At 42.4% G+C, this 23,214-nt stretch overlaps 2 protein-coding genes across 2 annotated transcripts; one reads left to right on the top strand and one right to left on the bottom strand.

The window, feature by feature from the left end:
- Positions 1 to 406: 406 nt before the first annotated feature.
- On the top strand, positions 407 to 8,416 carry PATE2 (prostate and testis expressed 2). The gene is made up of 3 exons (XM_049778426.1): positions 407 to 539; positions 7,850 to 7,975; positions 8,280 to 8,416. The coding sequence occupies exons 1-3, from the start codon at positions 407 to 409 to the stop codon at positions 8,414 to 8,416; spliced, it is 396 nt and encodes a 131-aa protein (XP_049634383.1).
- Positions 8,417 to 18,132: 9,716 nt separating this feature from the next.
- PATE3 (prostate and testis expressed 3) lies at positions 18,133 to 22,821 on the bottom strand. Its single transcript, XM_049778425.1, has 3 exons — positions 22,773 to 22,821; positions 19,381 to 19,503; positions 18,133 to 18,257 (listed from the first exon to the last, which is right to left on the bottom strand). The coding sequence occupies exons 1-3, from the start codon at positions 22,819 to 22,821 to the stop codon at positions 18,133 to 18,135; spliced, it is 297 nt and encodes a 98-aa protein (XP_049634382.1).
- Between the last annotated feature and the right edge of the window lie 393 nt (positions 22,822 to 23,214).

Genomic DNA, 23,214 nt, shown 5'->3' with positions numbered 1-23,214 from the left:
GTGCAGCATTTAAGCATATTTACACAATATTTGGGGTGCAGCATTTAAGAGTATTTACACAGTATTTGGGGTGCAGCAGGAACGCCGAGAGGCTGAGGACGCCGCGCGCCCAGAGGAATTGCAATTCAGAACCCGAGCTCTTCTCCTCCACCGACCCAGCGTGCCGAGCCATCCACCCTCAGCCCGCTTACCGGCCCGGCGAGGTCGGCTCGGCTCCCCTCGCCCAACAACAGGCCAGACGCTAGCCAGCTCCGAGCCGCAGCCCCAGCTCCGCGCAGAAGAGCGCAGGCGCAGACCGCACGCGGCGCCGAGTGTCGTTAACTGTCGGGCGGCGGAGATTTAAATCCCAAGCACCAAACAGATCCCTCGGCCCCACCCACCGGCCCTCCTATTGGTCTAGAGGATGATGCGTGTCACAATGGTAGATTTTGATTGGTGTATATTCCCTTTGGCCCGTCCACTTCTGCGGGCGGGAAGTAGCCCGGGATTCGGCCAGTTAACCTGTGGGGCGGGGAGGGGGGCGGAGAGATGGCATGGAGGTAAGGTGTTTGTCTTGCATGCAGAAGGACGGTGGTTCGAATCCTGGCATCCCATATGGTCCCCTGAGCCTGCCAGGAGCGTAGAGCCAAGAGTAGCTCCTGATCCTGTCGGGTGTGACTCAAAACAATATATATAAAATAAAAAAATAACTTTGAGGGGGGATGAGAGGACCCTGAATACCTCACTGCGAGGTCACTGGGCTTCGGAAGGGGCAGAGTGACGCCCCCTCCATCTCTGTGGAGTCGGTCTCTGTCCCTCCTTGCCTGTCCTGCCTCCTTCATGTCATGTCGTCTTGTGTGGCCTCCCTGCCCCTGCAGGGACACCACACATGTGGAAGGAGTATGGGTTTAGAACATACAAAGAGCGCACAAGACACACAAAGAAAATGGTTTATTGTAAAGAGGGCAGATCATTCATCATATATCATACATGGCAGGAGTGGCAAACAAAGAGAAGTAAAAAGAAGTATAGAGCAAACATTTTGTCTGAGCAAACTTCTCAAGGCCTTTGGTTACACAGATAACAGCGTAAGTTTTTGTCCCCATGATTCCTCAGGTCGTCCAGCTACATAATTAACAATGATCCCCTAACATAACTAACTCCCCCCTAGTACCTGGCTACATAGATAACAAAAATTGCTTCTCCCAACCCATGGGATACGTTTAGAATATGTTCTGTCTAAAATATGTTTTTTCTCCCAAGGTTACTGTCATCAGTGTTTCCTTTGGCTTGGATGTGTCTAGAATATGCCCTGTCTAAAATATGTTTTTCTTCCAAGGTTGCTGGCGTCAGGTGTTCTCTTTGGCTTGTCACAGTGCCTCCCTTAGTGATGTGAGCATGACCTTTTAGATTGACCTTAGTAAAGGCAGGCTGCATCCTTGCATCCTTGTTCAGGCCTCTAGAAAGACTTCTAGAGACTGTTAGGCCTCAGGCTTCTTGAGAGACTGCTAGAGACTTACTAGGCTTCAGCTCTGCACAGTCTTGCTCTAAAATCCTAATTCTGGCTGGGCGAGCCAATCGATGGCTCCAAGGACTGGAGTGTGAGTTTTACCTCTGGGAAGCCCCTTGTGGCCCCTCATAGCCTGTCCACCCACCTCAACCCCCTGGTGTGACCGAAAGGGAGAGGGGTGGGGTGTATCTTCACTAAACTGCCAGCAATTCGATAATTCCTGAGGTGGAGGCCTAAGAAAGAGGAGACCCCCAATTCAACATCCTTATCACTGGCCTGGCTCCTAGTTCTAAGCATGGTGTCCCCCATCCCCACCCCAACCCCCCCAAGAAAAAACAGACAGGGACCGGTCACTGACTTTAGTTTCCTACTGTTACATCCAGGACTAGGTTTGTGGGGGAGAAAGCAACGTCTAATATTCTCTTCAAAAACTTGGATCTCACATTTCCTTCTGTATATCAGACTTTTTGTTTTGTTTTGTTTTTGTTTTGGGGTCACTCCCAACAGTGCTCAGGGGTCACTCCTGGCTCTATGCTCAGAAATCACTCCTGGCAGGCTCGGGGACCATATGGGATGCTGGGATTCGAACCACAATCCTTCTGCATGCAAGGCAAACGCCTAACCTCCAAGCTCTCTCTCTCTGGCCCCTATATCAGACTTTTGCTCTGCCTCTAAGGCACTTTGGAGCAGGGGGAATGGGGAGAAACAGAATAAGCTGAGAATCACAATTTGTGCCAATTTGAATGACCCTATCCTTCTGTCTCAGAGCAGAAACACATCTAGACACATCTCTAGTGGACACGGTTGTTTTCTGTTCTCAAGGACAAATATCTCATTTCAGCTGTGACCATCTTTGACCTCATGACTTTTTCTTTGGCACTGAATGATCAATCAGTCCCTTAGATTTGTTTCTTGGGGTAGGGGTGGGTTGGTTGGGTTTTTGGACCCAATCACACCTGGCAGGCTCGGGGAATCACATGGGGTGCTGGGGATCAAACCCAGCTTGACTGTGGGTCTGCCACCCTTGCAAGGCTATGCAACCACTGTTTTATGTCTCCAGCCCCTAAACTTGTTTCTAAGGAAGATACTGTAATTTTTCTTCTCTATTGCTTGACTCACTCAAAACACTTTGCAGATACACATTCTGATGAATTTCTTATCCCTTACATTAAAATTTTATCTTTAAAAGCCTTTATTCTATGCAACAACTTAAAGAATCTGTCTCCTGTCATATTTATTATCTTGTAGTAAGCTTAACCTTGTGTTTTGGTAGTTCACTTCATCCAATTTTTTTTTTTGAGTCACACCCGGTGACACTCAGGGATTACTCTTGGCTATGTGCTCAGAAATTGTTCCTGGCGGGGCCGGAGAGATAGCATGGAGGTAAGGCAGAAGGTCATCGGTTCAAATCCCGGCGTCCCATATGGTCCCCCGTGCATGCCAGGAGCAATTTCTGAGCACGGAGCCAGGAAAAACCCCTGAGCACTGCCGGGTGTGACTCAAAAAAACCACAAAAAAAAAAAAAAAAAAAAAAAAGAAATTGTTCCTGGCTCAGGGGACCATATGGGACATCAGGGGATCGAACCACAGTTCATCCTAGGTTAACGTGTGCAAGGCAGATGCCCTACCACTTGCACCACCGCTCCGGCCCATCCTCCAAATGTATCTAGACCTGATTTAATTTATTTTAATGTATCTTTTTGGGGGGTAAGGTAGGCAGCTGATCCTGTGATTTACTCCTGGCTGTATGCTCAGGAATTATTCCTGAAGGCTCCAGGGACCATATGTGGTGCTGGAGTGAACCCAGATTGGTAATGTTCAGGGTAAGTACCCTACCTGCTATATACTATCTATCCAGCCCTTAAACTAGATTTTAATCATTGTCATGACCCCCTGAAATCTCTGAAATTTAGTCATGAAAACTTAAATTAGCCCAAACTTGTAAAATGCAGAATATGAAAGTTTTCTCTAAAAATAATTAAATGTTCAAACACCAATCCCACCACCAGTATGGCCTTCTCCAGGGCCCCCATTTTCCCTTCTCATTAATAAAAACTAAAGACTCCCCCAACAAACCTGTATATAATAAAAGCTCATGATACTCTCCTAACTTAGAGCCCAGAGAGAATTATGGAGTCTTGTCTTGTTACCTATGTATGATTAGCCACAAGTCTCTTACATTATTTTTCAGCAGACATCGAGTATCTGAAATTTGTGGTCAGAATGATAGTACCGTGGGTAGAACCTTGCAGACAGCCAAACTGGGTTCATTGCCCAGCATACTATATGGTCCCCCAAGCATGGACATTAGAACTTCTGACCACAGAACCAGGAGTAATAATCCTGAGCACTACCAGGTGAGGCCCAAAAACAAAGCAAAAAATATATATATGTATATATAATTATGTAATGTTTCTATAAAATAAAGGACTTTCTTTGTTTTTGTTTTTGGTTTTTGTACCACATCTGGCAGTACTCAGGGTTTACTCCTGGGCCTGCACTCAGAAATGACTCCTGGCAGGCTTGGGACCATATGAGATGTTGAGGATCGAATGCTGATCTATCTTGTATCGACCACATGCAAGGCAAATGCCCTATCACTGTGCTATCCCTTTAGCCCCAAATAAAGGACTTAAAAAGTACAACCACAATACAGTTATTTGAAATATATATTTCCTTAATACTATTATATATCTAGTCTTTAGTTTTCTTTTGTATCACAACTTTTCCTTAAAATTTTTTTAATATAATCTCAAGATTTACCATGTTATACATAATAAAGTTGTTACAACATTAAATGTTCAAACACCAATCCCACCACCAGTATGGCCTTTTCCAGTGTCTGCATTTTCCCTCCTCATTTTCTCTGTCCCCTTGTAGACACAATCAAATTTCTTTCATATTAATTTGTTACAGCACAAAGGCAAATGGAATTATCAAAGCTTAAATCAGAGTCAATTTGAAATAATTGTTCTATCTCTCCATAGCGTTACAAAAAACAATGTCTGAGGATTTACTAGGCTGCAGTTGATGCTATTTGAGCCTTCTGTGTTACTGGTTAGGCTTACAGTGCTTGGTAAATTACTATGGAACTTTCTCATCTGATTTCCAGTGATACTACTGGGCTGACACAACTATGAAAAAAAAAATTTTTTTTTTGGTTTTTGGGTCACACCCAATGATGCTAAGGGATTACTCCTGGCTATGCGCTCAGAAATTGCTCCTGGCTTGGGGGACCATATGGGACGCTGGGGGATTGAACTATGGTTCGTCCTAGGTCAGCACGTGCAAGGCAAATGCCCTACCAATTATGCCGCTGCTCTGACACCCATAAATGAACTTTTATCCCTCATGATTATCTTTTCTTTTTTTTTTTTTTTTTTTTTTTTTTTGTGGTTTTTGGATCACACCCGGCAGTGCTCAGGGGTTATTCCTGGCTCCAGGCTCAGAAATTGCTCCTGGCAGGCACGGGGGACCATATGGGACGCCGGTATTCGAACCGATGACCTCCTGCACGAAAGGCAAACGCCTTACCTCCATGCTATCTCTCCGGTCCCTCATGATTATCTTAATACAACAAATAATGTAGGTTTTAGTCAACTACTTATGTTCATTTTTTTTTGTTTTTGTTTTTGAGTCACATCCGGCAGCGCTCAGGGGTTACTCCTGACTGTATGCTCAGAAATCTCTCCTGGCAGGCTCAGGGGACCATATGGGATGCCAAGATTCGAACCACCGACCTACTGCATGAAAGGCAAACGCCTAATCTCCATGCTATCTCTTCGGCCCCAACTTCTTATGTTCTTGCTAAGATTTCTAGTCATTAGCTATTAGTAGTCAGAAATCTACACAGATTTCCAACTGCACAGTATTGGCATCCCTAAAACCTCCTTGTTTGAAGAATAATTGTAGAATTCTGAATTTAATCCTTTAATACAAAAATCATTCTCAACATCCATAACTCCCTCAACTGTAGCTGCCAAGCAATAGAGCCAAGAGTTGAGCTGCTCTGTGTGAGAAACTTAAGTTCAATTTAATGGAAATGATCATTTTAGAACTCAGTATCAGCATAAAGGAATGAGGTGTTTTTTTTTTTTTCTATTCTTCAATCTTTTTTTGTTTTGTTTTGTTTTGTTTTGGGGGATCACACCCAGCAGGGCTCAGGGGTTACTCCTGACTCTATGCTCAGAAGTCGTTCCTGGCAGGCTCAGGGGACCGTATGGGACGCCGGGATTCCAACCACCGACCTTCTGAATGCAAGGCAAATGCCTTGCTATCCATGCTATCTCTCGGCCCCGATTCTTCTATCTTAAGGATAAGAACTCTTGAACATGTTTCTATTTTCCAACAGTGGCAAGAAATTTAATCCTGCATGTTCAAGACCAAGCCATCTAAGCATCATGACTCACATGCTGTTCACTTGGATCACTTTCTCAGATACTATCACCTTAATAAGATGTCACTCTGTGTGCTGAGTTTCATGGTCACTCTTGTTCTCACCAGCCTCAACAACCATGCCACCTGCTTCCATTACAGCTTGTTCATGTTGTTAGACTTCTGTATTTTGATGTTTGCTGTTCTTCAAGACCTTGCATCTACTCCGTGCTAATTCCTGGTCAGCCATCAAAGTCCTTTTCATCCCTTCTCCATAAAAGTCTAACCTGGTCAGGCTGGCAAATTAGAATATTGTTCCCCAGGGCCCTCATAAATAGTCATGTTCCATGTGTTGTGGCCCTTTTAACCCATTTTAAACCTCTATGAAGCTGTTGGTTTGTATACTACTTCATTTGGTCTCTTTTTCTCCCCGGAATATTGGCATTTGCTGTGTGTTTGGTAATGATTTCATAAAGAGAGATACTGTTAGAGGCTGGAATAATAGTATACCTGATAGGGTGCTTGCCTTGCACGTGGCTGACCAGCTTAGATCCCTGGCACTAGATATAGTTCTCCAAGCTTGGCTGAGAATGATCCCTGAGCACAGTTAAGTATGACCTAACACACACACACACACACACACACACACACACACACACACACACACACACACAAGTCAAACTGTTAATAGTACCTGAAGGCAAACTATATATAAGTACCCCCAGTGCTCACCATTTTCTTGATGCTTCTCTTTCCTATATCACAGCTGGGGTACTCCAATATTTTCCCAATTTCAGACTATACCTGAACCTAGTTCCTGGTGCTTTCATCTTTATGAGACAATGGCAAATCAAAGATAAGAATGAGGAGAGTAACTTAGTATAGAGATCTAAAAAGTACAGTATTCAAATTCCTTTTCTAAAAAAATTCTGAAACTAACCTGTGGAAGAGAAATAGGACTACCTGTAGAGCTCAAGATTATCCATCTAACATAGAGGACAGGAGAGAAGAGAGGAGAAAAGAAAAGGAAGAAGTGGAGGGAAGGGAGAGAAAGAGGGGGAGAGAAAGGGAGGGGAGGGGAGAGCAAAGGATCTAGAAGCATTTACCTTAGATAAATGCTTAGAGGAGCATAGGAGTCTCAGTAACTTGGTTCTGGGAACATTGAGATACTCTTTGTTCTGAGCTTTCATTGGCTATATGCTTGAATAGTTCAAGGACAGATCACAGTAGGAGAGGTGCCAGCACCTTTCACAGAACACTTGCACTTCCTACTAGTTCCAAGATGTCTGTTCTATTTCTGCTGGGAATTATCTTTCTGACCTACACATGTAAGGGTAAGTCCAGCTGGAGATAGTAGGGTGGCTGGTTGTTTGTTCATATGAACAGATGTTGATGGAGGGGAAGCATTCAAAATTGGCTTGGGGCTTAGTCAGATTAATGTGTAATTATTATGACAAGAACTTTTCTTCTCTTGACAGGTGCATTTCATTTACATATAAGAGGTATGACCATGGCCATTCTTTGATAAACACAAATTTGTCTAGATATAAACCTCTCTTTCAGAGAGTACTATAATCCATTATTATCATGAAATTTTACGAGTTTTTTTTCTTTCATTTGGGGGGGGGGCACTCCCAGCTATGCTCAGAGTTACTCCTAGCTATTCATTCAGAAATAATTTCTGGCAGTGCTCAGGGATGCCAGAGATAGAACTGAGGTTGAGTGCATGTAAGATATCTGAGTTTTCTCTCCTTCCAGACCAGTCCATTTTCTAGAGTAAGGAGGCTAAAGACCTCTTCTTTGCTCTCTTGTCTCTGCTATTACAAAGTCATCTATTAAGGGATTATTATGAGGCTCAGGGATAATTTTTACAGGGACTCTGACCTTTTGAAGTTGATACAACCTTTGACTTATATCTGTACAAGTTAATTTTCCCAACCCTTCTCCAGAATGCATCATTGACATGTCTTTTTCTGTGTTTATCAGAGTCCATAATGTGTTTTGAATGTGACATCTACCATCTTGGGTTATGCTATAGAGGCATGAAGTTCTGCGACCTGAAGTATAAACAGTCGTGTGCTGTGGAGAATATTTACATACTTACAGTAAGAGGTAGTGTGGGGTACAGAGTGAGTGGGAAGCAACTACCCCCTTCTCTTCAAGAGGGTGGTTGCTCTCCACCAGGCTGGGTGAGTGGAGTGGTATGTAGAGGAGATGACAGAGATGGTCGTTTCCTCAAAATAGGGGTCGATGTCCCTTAACAGCCAGAGAAAAACTCCAATCTCAGAATTAGTAATTAACCCTTGTAACTCATTTGGGTCTACCCAATGAGCATCTGAAGAGAAGCTCAATAGGATTGTGATGGGAGAATAAATAGAACAATTACAGTGGGATTCCCTCTCTTTTGCTTCCTTAGGGCGGAGTATGTACCATTTTTCAAAATTGTCATGTATGACAAACTGTGAGGACATGAACTTTTTAAATTTTAACAAGAGGACAGAAGTCATCTGTTGCAAACATGAAAACTATTGCAACCTTCCTGATGGAGTTTAACTTACCCTCTCTCTTGGACTCCCCAAAACCTGTATTCACCCTTCTCTTCTAATCAGCAGTTACAGTGATCAAACAAGCTATTCGTGAAAAAAAAAGCAACAGTCAGAGGAGGAAAAAACAGAGGGATGTTCATGATGAAATGAGCCTGAAATTTTGGAAATATCTTTGCTCACATCTGACAGAAGATTGGTTTTCTTATCCTGGTGTTGCCATGAATAAAGGAGAGATTCAAATTCATTATTATTTCTTCTATGGACAGGCTAAGATCTAGGTCAAAATAATTTTGAACTTATATGAGAATTTTGTGAACATCTCACTTATATAGCCACCTCTCTGGTTTGGGAATCTATGTGGATTAGTAATGACACTTCCTGACACTCTTTTTTGCCTATGGGTTATGTAGGTAGATGATCACTTACTCTAGTTTTTTAACTTGCTGGAAAGATAAAACACACTTTTCTCTAGTAGAGCTCTTAGGGGAATCTCAGGTTAAAAAAAGGTGTGTGTGTGTTAGGCACAAGTAGCAATGGGGAATTAAGGGCATTCCAGTTTGTGAAAACTAAGATTGGAGAGACAAGTGGCATGAATTATTACAGTAGGTTCTAACTGACATAGGTGACTATGTTGGGATGAATACCTGCAGGGGAATTAGTTTCTTTTCTTTAAAGAAAGGAGCAGATATCAATAAAAAGCAGATGTCCAGCGGCGTTTGCCTTGCAAGCAGCTGATCCAGGACCTAAGGTGGTTGGTTTGAATCCCATATGTCCCATATGGTCCCCCATGCCTGCCAGGAGCTGTTTCTGAGCAGACAGCCAGAAGTAACTCCTGAGCACCACCAGGTGTGGCACCCCCACCCAAAAAAAAGCAGATGTCATGGTGGTTGAAAACTATAGATTATTTAGACATAGCATACTCTCATTGCCAACTGTCCTGTATGAGATGCAGTTATAAATAACCAGGTGTTAGGGAACAGAAAGCTAAACATGGTGGAAAGAGAAGAGGGGAGTAACAGTAAACCAAATAGGCTGGGAAAAAGTAGCATTGGTGTTAGAATAGCATCCCTGTGGCCCAGCCAACAAAATCCCCAGAGATAAATTCACTCAGCTCATTCCCTTCTGTGATGTACCACCCAGCCTTTCTTCTATACTTATACCTTGTGAAATATGTAAAATAAACCAGTCACTCTTCTGCATGAGTACTTGGCATCCTTTCTATCTTTTTAAGTGTCTGAGAACAGAGTGTTTCTTGAGGAATTCCCAACTGGGGCTTAACAGACTTAGGAGGAAAAAAGGACGGTGTCTGAAGAGTTATTCCAGTAAGTAGGGCATTTGACTTGTGCACAACCAACCCAGGTTCTATCCCTAGCATCCCACATGGTTCCCTCAAGACTGCCAGGAAAAATTCCTGAGCATAGAGTCAGGAGTAACTCTGAGCATCACTGGATGTGGCCCCAAAGTAAAAAACAAACATAAAAGGACACAAAGACAACTCACTCCTTTTAACTGTTTTCCATATTCCCACTGTTGGAGCCATTCCAAATTTGCTCATTGGCCTAGAGCAGCAAACTTTTCCTATCTTTTATTTTATTTTTCTTTTGGTTTTGGTGGGGGGGCACACCTAGCAGCACCAGGAGTGATTCCTTTACAGTCATGAAGAATGTGAAAGCCTTAGTGAGGCAGAGGAGATTATTACAATCCTATGGATGGCGCAGCCCAGTTATATGCCACACACAAGCCTGGCAGCAAAGGACCAGGATGAGCCAATTAGTTCTTTTTTTTTTTTTTTTTTTTTTTTTGGGCCACACCCGGCGGTGCTCAGGAGTTACTCCTGGCTGTCTACTCAGAAATAGCTCCTGGCAGGCACGGGGGACCATGTGGGACACCGGGATTCGAACCAACCACCTTAGGTCCTGGATGGGCTGCTTGCAAGGCAAACACCGCTGTGCTATCTCTCCGGGCCCGCCAATTAGTTCTTAAGTTTTGAACGAAGAATTTGGGGAGCATCTAGAGCTTTTCTCCTCTGCCTCACTAAGGCTTTCACATTCTTCATGACTGTAAAGTTACTCTGAAGCTCTTCCCAAATTCTGAGACCTATGTCTTTATTTATATTTATTTATTTGAGTCATGCCTAGCTGTACTCAAGTCTCAGACTATACTCCTGGCTCAGGAATCACTCCTGGTGGGGCTCTGATGACCATATGAGATGAGGGGGATTAAATTTGAGTTGACCATCTAAAAAACAAGCACCTTATATGGATCTTTAATATATTATCAGGTGTCCAGTTTTAAAATGTGAGTCATATCTTTTCTGGGATGTGTTTATTTATAAACCTATAAAAATAAATTTTGGAGAAAATTTATGAGAATAATTATTAAAAACCTTGCAAAATTCAGTTACTGGAATTAACAGACAGGAAACTTAAAACAGTTATTTGGAATATTCATGAGGATTTGAAAGAAAAGATAGACATATGTGGCCTGGGAATCTAAAAAGCAAGAGACATATTAAAATAAAGGCCATTTCACCAAATGTCTCCTGCAACAGTCTCAATAGGTATTTGACATTTTTGTTCATTTTTTTCTGAATAAAAGAGTATTTCAGTAACTTAAAAATTAAAGGAAAAATAATTTAAATAACCTACTACTAAATTAGTCAGAGATGTCAGTGTTGAAAACAGTGCTTTATAATACCTTTTTAGATATGGCATTTCTGACAATTTGCTCAGTTAGGTGAAAACATTAATAAAGGCATCACTCCTATCTCAAGCATAAGATAAAATAACTGTCACAAAACAAACTCTTTAACTATGAAAATTTCTCCTTTATCATTCTTTATGTATGTGTAAAATAATTCAGCATTGGGACTGGAGAGATAGCATGGAGGTAAGGTGTTTGCCTTGCATGTGGAAGGACGGTGGTTTGAATCCCAGCATCCCATATGGTCCCCCGAGCCTGGCAGGAGCAATTTCTGAGCCTAGAGCCAGGAGTAACCCCTGAGCGCTGCCGGGTGTGACCCAAAAACCAAAAAATAATAATAATAATTCAGCATTTTTTGTTCTGTGACCCAGAACACACCACATACTTTTTTTTTTTTATCATTTTCTTTGTGCCAAGCAATATCCAGCATCTAACTGATATTTCTAAAATGTAAATTGAGGTGCTGCTCTAATTTCTATTACCCCTCTATAGAAATTGGGTCTTATAATGATTGAAATTTTTTAAAGCAAAAGAAATTTGCAGGACCAGAGCACAGCAGGTAGGACATTTTCCTTGCACGTGGCCGACCCAGGTTCTAACCCTGGCATCCCTTATTGTCCCCTGAGCACTGCCAGGAATGATTTCTGAGTGCAGAACTAGGACCCTGAGTGCCACTAGGTGTGACCCAAATAAACAAAACAACAGCAACAACAACAACAAAAAACAACAAAGAAAATGAATTTGCATTGGCACCATAAGATTTATTCAATATCTCTCTAACACTAGAGACCCTGCTGTTAGCAATTATATGCTATTTTTCACTAATTCAGAAAATTAGACACTTTCTCAAACTGATTTTTGAAAAAAGTGTTAATATAATTGTCTTAGGAAGGAGCTACATTAAAGCTTAAATACAGTTGTTTTGTTCAATGTTGCAGTGAAAGAAAAAAACAAAACAATCAATTCTTACCAGTGGCACAATTAGTGTGGTTGGTATTTCAACTCTTAACTGCCTGGGTTTTTACAGGTTCACAAATTTCCTCTGCATCCCAAGATATGCACCTTTGGTTTATTGGCATATCTCATTTGACCAAGTTTGAGTGTGCGAATGACATTCGTGTCCAGGAAAATCCTCAGTATGGAGGCTCCTAGAAAAAGTTAGAGGTGTCCTTTGGAAGGAGTTATTTGTTCCACGGGTGATATTTTTTACAATGTTGAGAAGTTTGAAACCAGGCAGGGACTAGAAGTTGAGAAAATGACAAGTAGTGACTGGGAATCAGTATAGATTTCAAGTTTATTTCCTTCCTATTTTCACCTGTCAGACAGAATACCAGTCCTGAAAACTGAGAAGACATTGTTTGGGACCTTTTTTGTTTTGGTTTTTGGTCACACCTGGCACCGCTCAGGGGTTACTCCTGGCTCTAGGCTCAGAAATCGCTCCTGCCAGGCTCGGGGGACCATATGGGACGCCGGGATTCAAACCACCGTCCTTCTGCATGCAAGACAAACGCCCTACCATCATGCTATCTCTCCGGGCCCCTGGGGAAGTTTTAACTCAGTCTTGTTTCTGCATAAAGAACAAAGACACTGGACTATGGAGATTCTCTGCCCAGCAGGGAGGTTTCACGTATTTGCTCATCAGGTACCCCACAAAACTAACAAAGGAGCAGAGTGAAAGTGGGCAAATGGGCTGTGTAGGAGGCTGATTGGGTTGCAGAGGGATAAAGAGTTTTTGGACTGAGATCTATGCAAGCAGGGTACCGTTCCAAGGCTGGAATGCTGGTAAAGCGATCAATGTTGTCCCTGACCGTTAAAAGGAGCCAGGATGTGAAGTGGGTGTACAGATCACCTGTACAGTCCTAGGAGCAAAGCACTTAGATGTGGTGGAGAAGACACCTGTGTGAACTCTAGCCACCCCTTCTTTGTCCTGCCTGTCTGAGGGCTCTCGAAGTGCCCTGTGTTAAAGGAAGTCCTGGTCTCTCTCTAACTCACCTGGGACCAGAGCATTCAGCTCTCAGTTCTGATGCTGAGCAGTCCTCGGGGGAGTGCTTGCTTGAGGTTGTAGTTCAAGGCATTGCTAAAGATGGGTGACTTCCTTGGGGTGGGATGTAGATCTGTTTTTTATTCTAATGGTCCCTGCATCCTATGCTCACAGTGGTTCCCTACCTTGCAGCTTTGCACACCTGCCTAGGGCTAGGCTGATTACAGTGCTTCATTGATTTCAATCCAGTCTCCTTCCCCACTTCTGTGGAGAGAAGAGATAGGAATAGGTGTGTCTCTGGCTGGTTAGTGCACTATAGGGAACAGCATGTCCTCCCACCCCCATCCTCAAGTTCTACCCATCTAGGAGAGAACACCAAGGAGAAGAAAGAGCTGTTGAGAAGACAGTGGTGGAAAGAAGACAGCGCAGATTCTATTCCTTAGGAGAAGTTAGAGAGGGCTGAGAACTAATGAAGAGGAAAAAACATATTGACCAGTACGGCTGCTTTGCTTGTGGGAAGAGCAGTGGCCCCAGTGAGGCCAGAACAGCTGTGTTGTGTGTTGAAAGAAGAGGAGGCCTCTAGCTTCATGGCCAATGTGTGTGTGTGTGTGTGTGTGTGTGTGTGTGTGTGTGTGTGTGTGTGTGTGTGTGTGTTTGTGGGGGTGGTCTCATACTAAGCTCTTGGCAGGCAGTATATTAAAGGCTAAGCAGAAAGCTAAAGCATCTTGTTAAGTGTAGAAAGTAGTTTTAGATATTAGCATTAAAATGGGATAGCCTGCCCGGAGAGATAGCACAGTGGTGTTTGCCTTGCAAGCAGCCGATCCAGAACCTAAGGTGGTTGGTTCGAATCCCGGTGTCCCATATGGTCCCCTGTGCCTGCCAGGAGCTATTTCTGAGCAGACAGCCAGGAGTAGCCCCTGAGCACCTCCAGGTGTGACCCAAAAACCAAAAAAAAAAAAAAAAAAAAAGGGATAGCCCAGGAGCCAAGGATGGTACAGTGAATAGGGCACTTGCCTTGCACACAGCCAAACCAAGTCAATCCCCAGCACTTTATATGGTCCCCCAAGCACTGCCAGGAATAATTCCTGAGCACTGTCAGGTGTGGCCAAGGAAAAATATAATCAAAATTAAATAAATAAAGAGGGTTAACCAAAAACCCAGCTCCTCAATCTTTCTGCCCAATTCTATCCCATATATTCTTTGTCCAAAGGGATAATGAAACACCAGAATAAGGGTGCATATTTCACAGTGAAAAGTCAGAATATTATTACAGTATTGAGTAATTCTGGTATGTGAGATCTTTCTTTTTTTGTGAGATCTTTCTAGTAAGAATATTTTATGAAAATATTATATAAAATATTAAGGCAAAATATTTGCATTGCATTCCTCAGATTCAGGGTATATAGGAAATTTTACTTCTTGGTTTTGGTTGTTTTTTTTTTTTTTTTTGAGGGGGGCACATTTGGTGGTACTTAAGGGTTTCTCCTGACTCTGTACTCAGAAATTACTGCTGGCTTTTCTCGGGGACCCTATGGGATCCTTAGGATCAAATCCAGGTCGGCCAGGTGCAAGGCAAATGCTCTACCTTCTGTACTATGGCTTTGGCTCCAGGAATTTTACTTCTTTCTAGATAAATGAGGTTTTATTTATTTCAATGTAAATGGGTGTATTTTAAAATGTCTTTAGCTTTTATTTTGAGTGGAATGTTCAGAGTTTCCTGGATAATCAATCAGAGAAAAACTTGAATTGCATGGAGCTTGGGATTCATGACCAGCGTTGATCAAAGGTTGCCTAACATGCAGTGTAGGAACAACTTTTCAGATAGAACCCAGGGTCTTTTTTTATGGAGAAAGTCATGACAGAAGTGATCCCTGAGCACAAGCCAGGAAAAATCTCTGAGCAGTTTTCAAAAAGAACTTTCAAAGAAAGTTTTTGGATCTCCACTGCAGTTTTTCTTTTCTTTCTTTTTTTTTTTTCAAGGTCCCATAGGATCCCCAGGTGATATATTTTTAATATCTTTATTTAAACACCTTGATTACAAATATGATTGTAGTTGGGTTTCAGTCATGTAAAGAACATCCCCCTTCACCAGTGCAACATTCCCATCACCAATGTCCCAAATCTCCCACCTCCCCACCCCACCCCCATCCCTACTGCAGTTTTTCTAAGAAAACTATAATCTTTGCAATGACAAGAAATAGGCCTTAAATTATTATTCACTCTATTTTATGTTTTGGTTTGGGGGGGCTGCACCGAATGAATGTGCTAAGGGCTTACTCCTGACTCTGCTCACAGAAATTACTCCTGGCTATAATACTAAGCAAATGGTCTATTTTAATTGCTATATAAGTAAGGTTTGTACTTTTTATTATATTTGAAATATATTTTAATTAAATGGTTAAAATAAGCCCAGGGATGTGTCTCGGCAGTTAAATATTTTCCTTGCATATGCAGGGCCCTGGGTTTGAATCTTGGTACTGTCATCCCCAAGAAAAAGATAAAGTAATTTACTTCAACTCAAAAAATGGATCTACTGGGGCCGGAGAGATAGCATGGAGGTAAAGTGTTTGCCTTGCAAGCAGAAGGACGGTGGTGGGAATCCAGGCATCCCACATGGTCCCCCGAGCTTGCCAGGAGCAATTTCTGAGCGTAGAGCCAGGAGTAACCCCTGATTGCTGCCAGTGTGACCCAAAAACCAAAAAAAATAAAAAATTACAGTATTTGTGTTTTTCTAAAATTCAGTTTGCCTTAAATATATATATATACATTTTAATATGCTGCACAATTATTTTAATAATATATTTATTTAAGCATTATAATTACAAATATGTTTGTAGTTGGGTTTTAGTTATAGAAAAGAACACCCTCCCTTCACCAGTGTAACAAAGGTAACATTATCTCCCTCCTCCCCCCCCCCTCCCCCCCGCTTGTCTTTGAGACACGCATTCTATTTCTCTCACTCACTACAATTGTCATGAAAGGTGTTAGAGTAGTTATTTCTCTAACTGCACTCAACACTCTTTGTGGTAAGCTTCATATCATGATCTGGTCCTTCCAGCTCTCATCTCTATTGTCTCTGGGTATTATTACAACAATGTCTTTTTTTTTTTTAATATGATTTTTATTTTGATCATCGTGGCTTACATATTGTTGACAATATTATTTTAGGTACATATTTACATAAAAGCAAGGGGGATTCCCATCACCAGATTGTCTTTACCTATACCTCCATTTTTGTCCTCCCTCCCATTTCCTCTTCCCTCACCCTCAGGGCGGCTAGAATATGTGGTCCCCTCTGTATCTGACCCACTACCTAGTAGTCTTGCACCTGTTTGGTCTTGATGTCTCCCTTATTTCCCCCTCTAACTGGAGGTAGGACTAGTTAGTTCAAGATGCATGGTTTTGTTTGAAAAAGAGAAAAGAAATAAGCTGGGGTAAGAGACTAATATGCCGCAAATGTGCGGAATCCTTCTAGGGGCTCTCATCAACGCTTTGAGAGATCAAGGAGATAAAGAAGGTGAAACACTCCCCCCGTACCAAAAGCAGTGTCAAATATCCAGTGAGGATTCCGGCTATATCGATTAGCACCACAAAAAAACAAGCAAGTGAAAAAAAAAAACAAAGAAAAACAGACAAACAAAAACAAAAACAAAAAAGAAACAAACAAAAACAAATCAAAACGAAAACCGCTATGGTCTTGAAATAAGAAACATGGCATAGCACATAAAGAAAGGAAAGAAAAGAAGAGAAAAAAAAAAAGTATAACTGGGGACAACAATTTCAATAATCACACCCAAACAGAGAAATCTACCAAAGATAGGTAGGTAAATAAAAATAATAATAATAATAAAAAATGAAGATAAAAAATAATATATATATAAAAAAAATAACCGAGGTTTTGTACTTTTTTTATTTTTGTTTTTTCCCTCCTGCCCTGGCACAGTAAATATTGGGGTCATTCAAAGAGGAATTCACTTGGCCTAAGAAATATGGGGTTTCTCCGTCCTTGGAGTATATTGTCATGGGATCAACTATAGACTCTGCTCAGGCTCATTTATTTTCCCGGTGGTGCTTTTGTGGTGTGTGGAAGACTTCTGCCCTGTCCTGTGTGATACACTCAGACCTCTGTGTCTAGAGGTCTCTGTATCTGCACGGATCCTGAGGTGGGACTTATGATGAAGTCAGTCTTTGTGGAACAATGTCTTTTATTTTTCTTAAATTCCACAGATCATTCTCTCCCTCTGTCTTATTTCACTCAGCAGAATAGTTTCCATGTCCATTCATGTATAGGAAAATTTCATGACTTCATTTTTCCTGATGACTGCGTAGTATTCCATTGTGTATATGTACCGCAATTTATATGTACCACAACTTCTTTAGCTACTCATCTTTAGCTACTTGTGTTGTCGGGCATCTGGGTTGTTTTCAAATGTTTCTTGTAACAATGAATTAAAGTTTTGGGTAAAATGAGTTGGGGGATGATTCAGAGGTAGAGTGCTTGTCTTGTAAATGTGAAGCCACTGAAGCCAAGAGTTTGATCCCTGGCACCACCCCCACATGCTTGAGTGCATCCTAGGTTCTGCTGTTTGGGACCATGGGCACAGCATGATCAGGTGTGTATGAGCACTACAACCCAGCAACAAGCCCTGGCAAGCATCACAAGAAACAGAAACAATAAAGGGAGTAGAAGGTAGAAACTAAAGAAAACTTAAAATTGTAACCGTGAATTTTCAGTTGATGGACTTCTAATTCACTTCAACTATCTGATTTAATTATAAGGTTCCATGATAGTCTGGCTTGTACTGGACTGAACTATACCCAAAGTTGTGAACTGAGACTCTGACAGCAAGGCTCTTAGAGTATGGTAATAACAGTCCCTAGAATGGAAAAAAAAAGGCAGCTTTTCAGAGAGTTCTGGCTTAGGCAGGAACCAAGCTGGAGGCACTAGCAAAAATAACAAGTAGGGAGGTACAGGGATGAAAAGGGCAGAACATCAAGGGCCAGCAGCATGTAAGGAAATAACATGCCAACATCAGATCTCAGAACTGATAGTTACAGAAATCTTCTTCACAGCATTTATGATCATAGGTCCTGTTGTTGAAATCATAGGACATGTCTTTGCAGAATTTCTGACATACCATATAAGATAGCAGCAGTATACCACCTATAATAAGAAGGAAACAGAGAATAAGACAGTTAAAGCTTGCTTAGCATGTGGCCAAACCCCAGGTTTGATCCCCAGTATCTTACATGGTCTCCTAAGCTGTGCCAGTAGTGACCCCTGAGTGCAAAACCACCAATAAGCCCTGAGCACAGTCAGTGTGCCTCCCCCAAAAAGAGAAATAAGAAAAAGAAGTTAGTGGCCTAAGTTGTTTCAAGACAAATCAATCCTGACTCTAGTCTTGTTCGTAAAAAGTGCCATTAAGCATCAGGATGGATCTTCCTTGGTTCCACAAGGACCAAGGCCAGGTGAGGTGGCCTCCACCCATCTCTGGCAGATCTTTCTCTGCCTTCCTGTTCATCCTCAGCTCTGCTTAGCTGCTTCCTCCTTTGTTCTGCTTGAAGGTAAGCATCCACTGCTGTGCTGTCTCCAGAGATCACATCAGTTTGATTCATTTTTTGGAAATACAGTAGCGGCCGCTTCACCCTGGGGATACACTTCTAGACAGCTGCCTAAACCCACAAACAATATCAAGCCTGATCTGTACTGTGAGCAGTTACTCATACAGATCTCTGATTGAGTTTAAATTAGTTACAAAAGAGATAAACACCAACAAGTGACAGTCAATTAAAAGTTATGACCTTTTGGGGCTGAAGTGGTAGTATGGAGCGGTAAGGCATCCCATATGGTCCCCTACGCCAGGAGCAATTTCTGAGCGCATAGCCAGAAGTAAACCCTGAGCATTACTGGGTGAGGCCCCAAAAACCAAAAATCAAAAACAAAAAGTTATGACCTTTTACTGTAATAAAAGTTAGTTGAAAAATAAAATATAAAAATAAAATAAAATAAAATTAGGTAAACGTACTTAGTAATGCTTTTGGAGCACAATTGACCATGGTTACATGGTTATCACAACAGCAGGTAAAAACAGCATAATATTGTGGGATCTCCTCTTGTCTCCTGTCTCGGTTTCCCCAAATCTCATCTGTCTGCAAGTATAGGGACTGTACTCAAGGGCAGGCACCATAGTTGGCACATTTCCTTTAGTCTTCTTCTTAGAGTTGTCTAAAGAGATTAGGCCTCTCTATCCCATCCCCACCACCACACCCTTCTCCATGGAACTCACCCTGGGATATTTTTAAGGTCATACATTTCTCATGTTTCTGAGTAGTACAGATTCCAAAGCCCCTTCGACAGCGGTCTGCCTCTGTGTGAAGGTGGCATGTTATGCATCTGAGCGGGGTCACTGCTGGAGAATACAGAACTGGAGAGATCTCAGAAGGAGGTCACAGAAGGAGCCAAAGTATCTAGGCTCAAAAATGGATAGAGGGGCCGGGGTGATGGCACAGCGGTAGGGCGTTTGCCTTGCATGCGGCTGACCTAGGACGGACCGCAATTCAATTCCCCAGCATCCTATATGGTCCCCAAACTAGGACAGATTTCTGAGCGTTTAGCCAAGAGTAACCCCTGAGTGTGAAAGGGGAGACCCAAAAACTTAAAAAAAAAAAAAAAAAAAGGTGATGGGGGTAATAAATAGCAGGTGGTGGGTCAATTCACTTTCTGTGAATCCCAGAAAAATTCCATCAAGAACTAAAAGGATCCTGTTCCCAACTTCAGCCCTTTTGTTTTTTTTTTTGGGGGGGGGGGCGGGGAGAGTTTACACGGAGCAGCACTCAGGGGTTTTTCCTGGCAGGGTCGGGAAACCATTTGAGATGCCAGAATTTGAACGGATGACCTTCTGTATAAAAGGCATGCTATCTCTTCAGCCCCACAACTTTAGCTTTTTGTTTTGTTTTTGTTTTTTTGTTTTTTGGGCCACACCCGTTTGATGCTCAGAGGTTACTCCTGGTTAAGCGCTCAGAAATTGCCCCTGGCTTGGGGGGACCAACAACTTCAGCCTTTTTTTTTTTTTTTTTGGTTTTTGGGTCACACCCGGCAGCGCACAGGGGTTACTCCAAGCTATATGCTCAGAAATCGCTCCTGGCAGGCTCGGGGGACCATGTGGATGCCCGGATTCTAACCAATGACCTTCTGCATGAAAGGCAAACACCTTACCTCCATGCTATCTCTCTGGCCCCCAACTTCAGCCTTTTAATCTAATATAAACCAAATATTTGTGGACCAGAGAGATAGCATGGAGGTAAGGCATTTGCCTTGCATGCAGAAGGATGGTGGTTCGAATCCCAACATCCCATATGGTCCCTGCCAGGAGCAATTTCTGAGTGTAGAGCCAGGAGTAGCTCCTGAGTGCTGCTGGGTGTGACCCCCCCCAAAAAAAAAACACATTTGCATCCACCAAGAAATGGCTTTGGGACCCAGCAATAATGCAGTAGCTCCTTCCCTTCCTCCTTTCCTATTTCCTTCCTTCCTCATTCCTTCCCTTCTTTCTTTCCTTCTTTTCTTCCTTAATTCCTTTCTTCCTTTGCAGTCACACTAAGCTGAACACCGAGGACCATGCCTTTCTGGGTAAAGAACCAGGGTAAGGTGCTTGCCTTTCATGCAGCCAACCCAAGTTTGATCTTCAGCATCCCACATGGTCCTCCAAGCCCTGAGCACAACTGGGAGTGGCCCAAAAAGCAAAAAAATATTGACTAAAGTTAAATGGTTTTGCTAATGCTTGTCTAGCTACTATGAAATACTTCAGATAGGTATGTAGGAATAGAGTGAATGCTTTCAAATATTTTTCCCACACTAGAATTACTATAAGGGGCCTTCTGACATTTGCTGCTTTGATCTTGTTTTTATATACTTTGTTATTTTGAACTTCAAGGAAAATCTCAGTGGCAATCTCATGAATTAGAGCACAATGGCACTGTCAGAGGGATGAGTTAATCAAAATATAGGTTTCATTGGAAAACAAGCCAACCCTTTCTTTGATGCAAGTGAGAAAGGAAAGTAGAATTTACTGACTGGATCATTGGGGGACGTTTCTCTCACTGTGTATCTGAGTCTAAAAGTCTAAACAGAAACACCCTTTTTCTCAGGCGAGTAATGACAGATACAGAGAATGTAATGGAGACTGCAGGCCTGGAGAAATAGAATAATGGATAAGTTTCTTGCCTTGCACATGCCCAATCCAGGTTTGTTCTCTGGCATTTCATATGGTCCTCCAAGCATATGGAGGTCCTCCTCCTCAGTAGGAGTGCACTGAGTTACTCCTGACTGCAGAGCCAGAAGTAACCCTGAGTACCTCCAGATGTGACCCCAAAACAAAATAAAAATAAGCAAACAGTGTCTGAACTATTTTAAAAATGAAAAATCTGATTCCAAACCATCCTATTCTCCTACAATCAATTGTTTTAATGAAGATTCCCAGTAAAGAGAGACTAGGTTATTTATCACTTGTGGCAATACAAGTGATAATAATATAAATAAATAACAATAACCTGGGGCTGGAGAGAAAGCACAGCAGTAGGGCATTTGCCTTACATGGAGAATGATAGTGGTTTGAATCCCAGCATCCCATATGGTCCCCTAAGCCTGCTGGGGGCGATTTCTAAGCATAGAGCCAGGAGTAGCCCCTGAGTGCTGCAGGGTGTGACCCAAAAACCAAAACAAAGGGCCCGGAGAGATAGCACAGCGGTGTTTGCCTTGCAAACAGCCGATCCAGGACCAAAGGTGGTTGGTTCGAATCCCGGTGTCCCATATGGTCCCCCGTGCCTGTCAGGAGCTATTTCTGAGCAGACAGCCAGGAGTAACTCCTGAGCATCGCCGGGTGTGCCCCCCCCAAAAAAAAACTCAAAACAAAACAAAACAAAAAAATAACCTGCAAAATTATTCGCAATTGATGTACCAGCTTTCTCAAAAAGTGCAATACAGATGAATTAAGGGGAATGTAGGATCTAAGAAAATGCCATGGTTTGAGTTATGGGAATGGTAGGGAAAAAAATTGGAAGCAGTTATGAGGAAAGGGCCATAGAGGCTTGAAGCCCTGGTGCAGAGTGCCAGAACATGAGCAGAACCTGGAAAGCTAGAGCAGAACCTGGAGAATAAGCAATGAAGGCTTAAAGAACATTGAATTTCTATTTTTTTTTTTTTTTTAGAGTCATACCTGGCAGTACTCAGGGCTTACTCTTTACTCTATACTCAGAAATTACTTTTGGTGGGGCTCAGGGAATCAAGTGTGGTGCCAGATATTGAAGCTCAGGTTAGTGGACAAGTGGCCTGCCCACTGTTCTGTCTCTCTAACCCAGAAATTTCTTCCTTCCTTCCTCCCCATTAATTTCTCTGGCCCTCTTTTTTCCTCTCCCTCCTTCCCTTTCCTTTTTCTTCTTTCCTTCCTCCCTCTCTCTTTCCCTTTCTTCTTTTCTTTCTTGCAGTCACACGAAGCTGAACACTGCGGGTCATGCACTGCTGGGTAAAGAACACTCCAACAGTGTTCCAAAAATGTTCCAGCCTTCTGAACCATCTCCCTGATGCAGAGGAAGCTCTGATACTGATTTCCCTTCCTATACCCCATGGTACTTGATGGGTTCCTAGATCCTATCTTTGAAGCCCAGTCTTCAGGCAGAGACTCACCCACAATGAAGCAAAAGTAGGAGAAGATGAACAAGAGACGTTTATCCATGCTGACCCAAAGTCCCTGTACAGGAATAAAGGTCTGGGAACAGCAATCAGAGATTTCTCAGCTACAGGGAGAAAATCTTCCTCATTCTACGTTTCATGCCTAAGGAGAGCCAGTCCCACAGTTTCTTCTGGGACTTCAAGATCATTCTCTCCACCCACAGCAGAGCAGAATGGTCATTAACAAATAATGGGGTTTATATACATGTCTAGCGACAAATAGCATGTGTACTCTAAACTAGACTCCCTGATTCTAGGAATCCTACTTTTCTGTACCAGGGATCAAACTCAGGGTCTCACATATATAAGGCAAATGGTGTACTACTGAGCTACACTCAGGTCACAGGGATCACACTTTTAATATTCTTTTTTTTTAATTTTTAATTTTTAATTATGA

The sequence above is a fragment of the Suncus etruscus genome, chromosome 8 (assembly GCF_024139225.1).
Source record: "Suncus etruscus isolate mSunEtr1 chromosome 8, mSunEtr1.pri.cur, whole genome shotgun sequence".
Classification (NCBI taxonomy): domain Eukaryota; kingdom Metazoa; phylum Chordata; class Mammalia; order Eulipotyphla; family Soricidae; genus Suncus; species Suncus etruscus.
The sequence above is the reverse complement of the archived record's forward strand: the minus strand, read 5'-3'. Positions and strand labels throughout refer to the sequence as shown.

Bases quoted from the DNA above. Each gene is read 5' to 3' on its own strand.
- PATE2 (XM_049778426.1), top strand. From the start codon at position 407: ATGCGTGTCACAATGGTAGATTTTGATTGGTGTATATTCCCTTTGGCC. The intron at 540-7,849 runs GTAAGGTGTTTG...TGTGTTTATCAG, and splicing joins GGCGGAGAGATGGCATGGAG to AGTCCATAATGTGTTTTGAA. The intron at 7,976-8,279 runs GTAGTGTGGGGT...TTGCTTCCTTAG, and splicing joins TTACATACTTACAGTAAGAG to GGCGGAGTATGTACCATTTT.
- PATE3 (XM_049778425.1), bottom strand. From the start codon at position 22,821: ATGGATAAACGTCTCTTGTTCATCTTCTCCTACTTTTGCTTCATTGTG. The intron at 19,504-22,772 runs GTGAGTCTCTGC...TGTATTCTCCAG, and splicing joins CTACTTTTGCTTCATTGTGG to CAGTGACCCCGCTCAGATGC. The intron at 18,258-19,380 runs GTGAGTTCCATG...TTCTTATTATAG, and splicing joins GACCTTAAAAATATCCCAGG to GTGGTATACTGCTGCTATCT.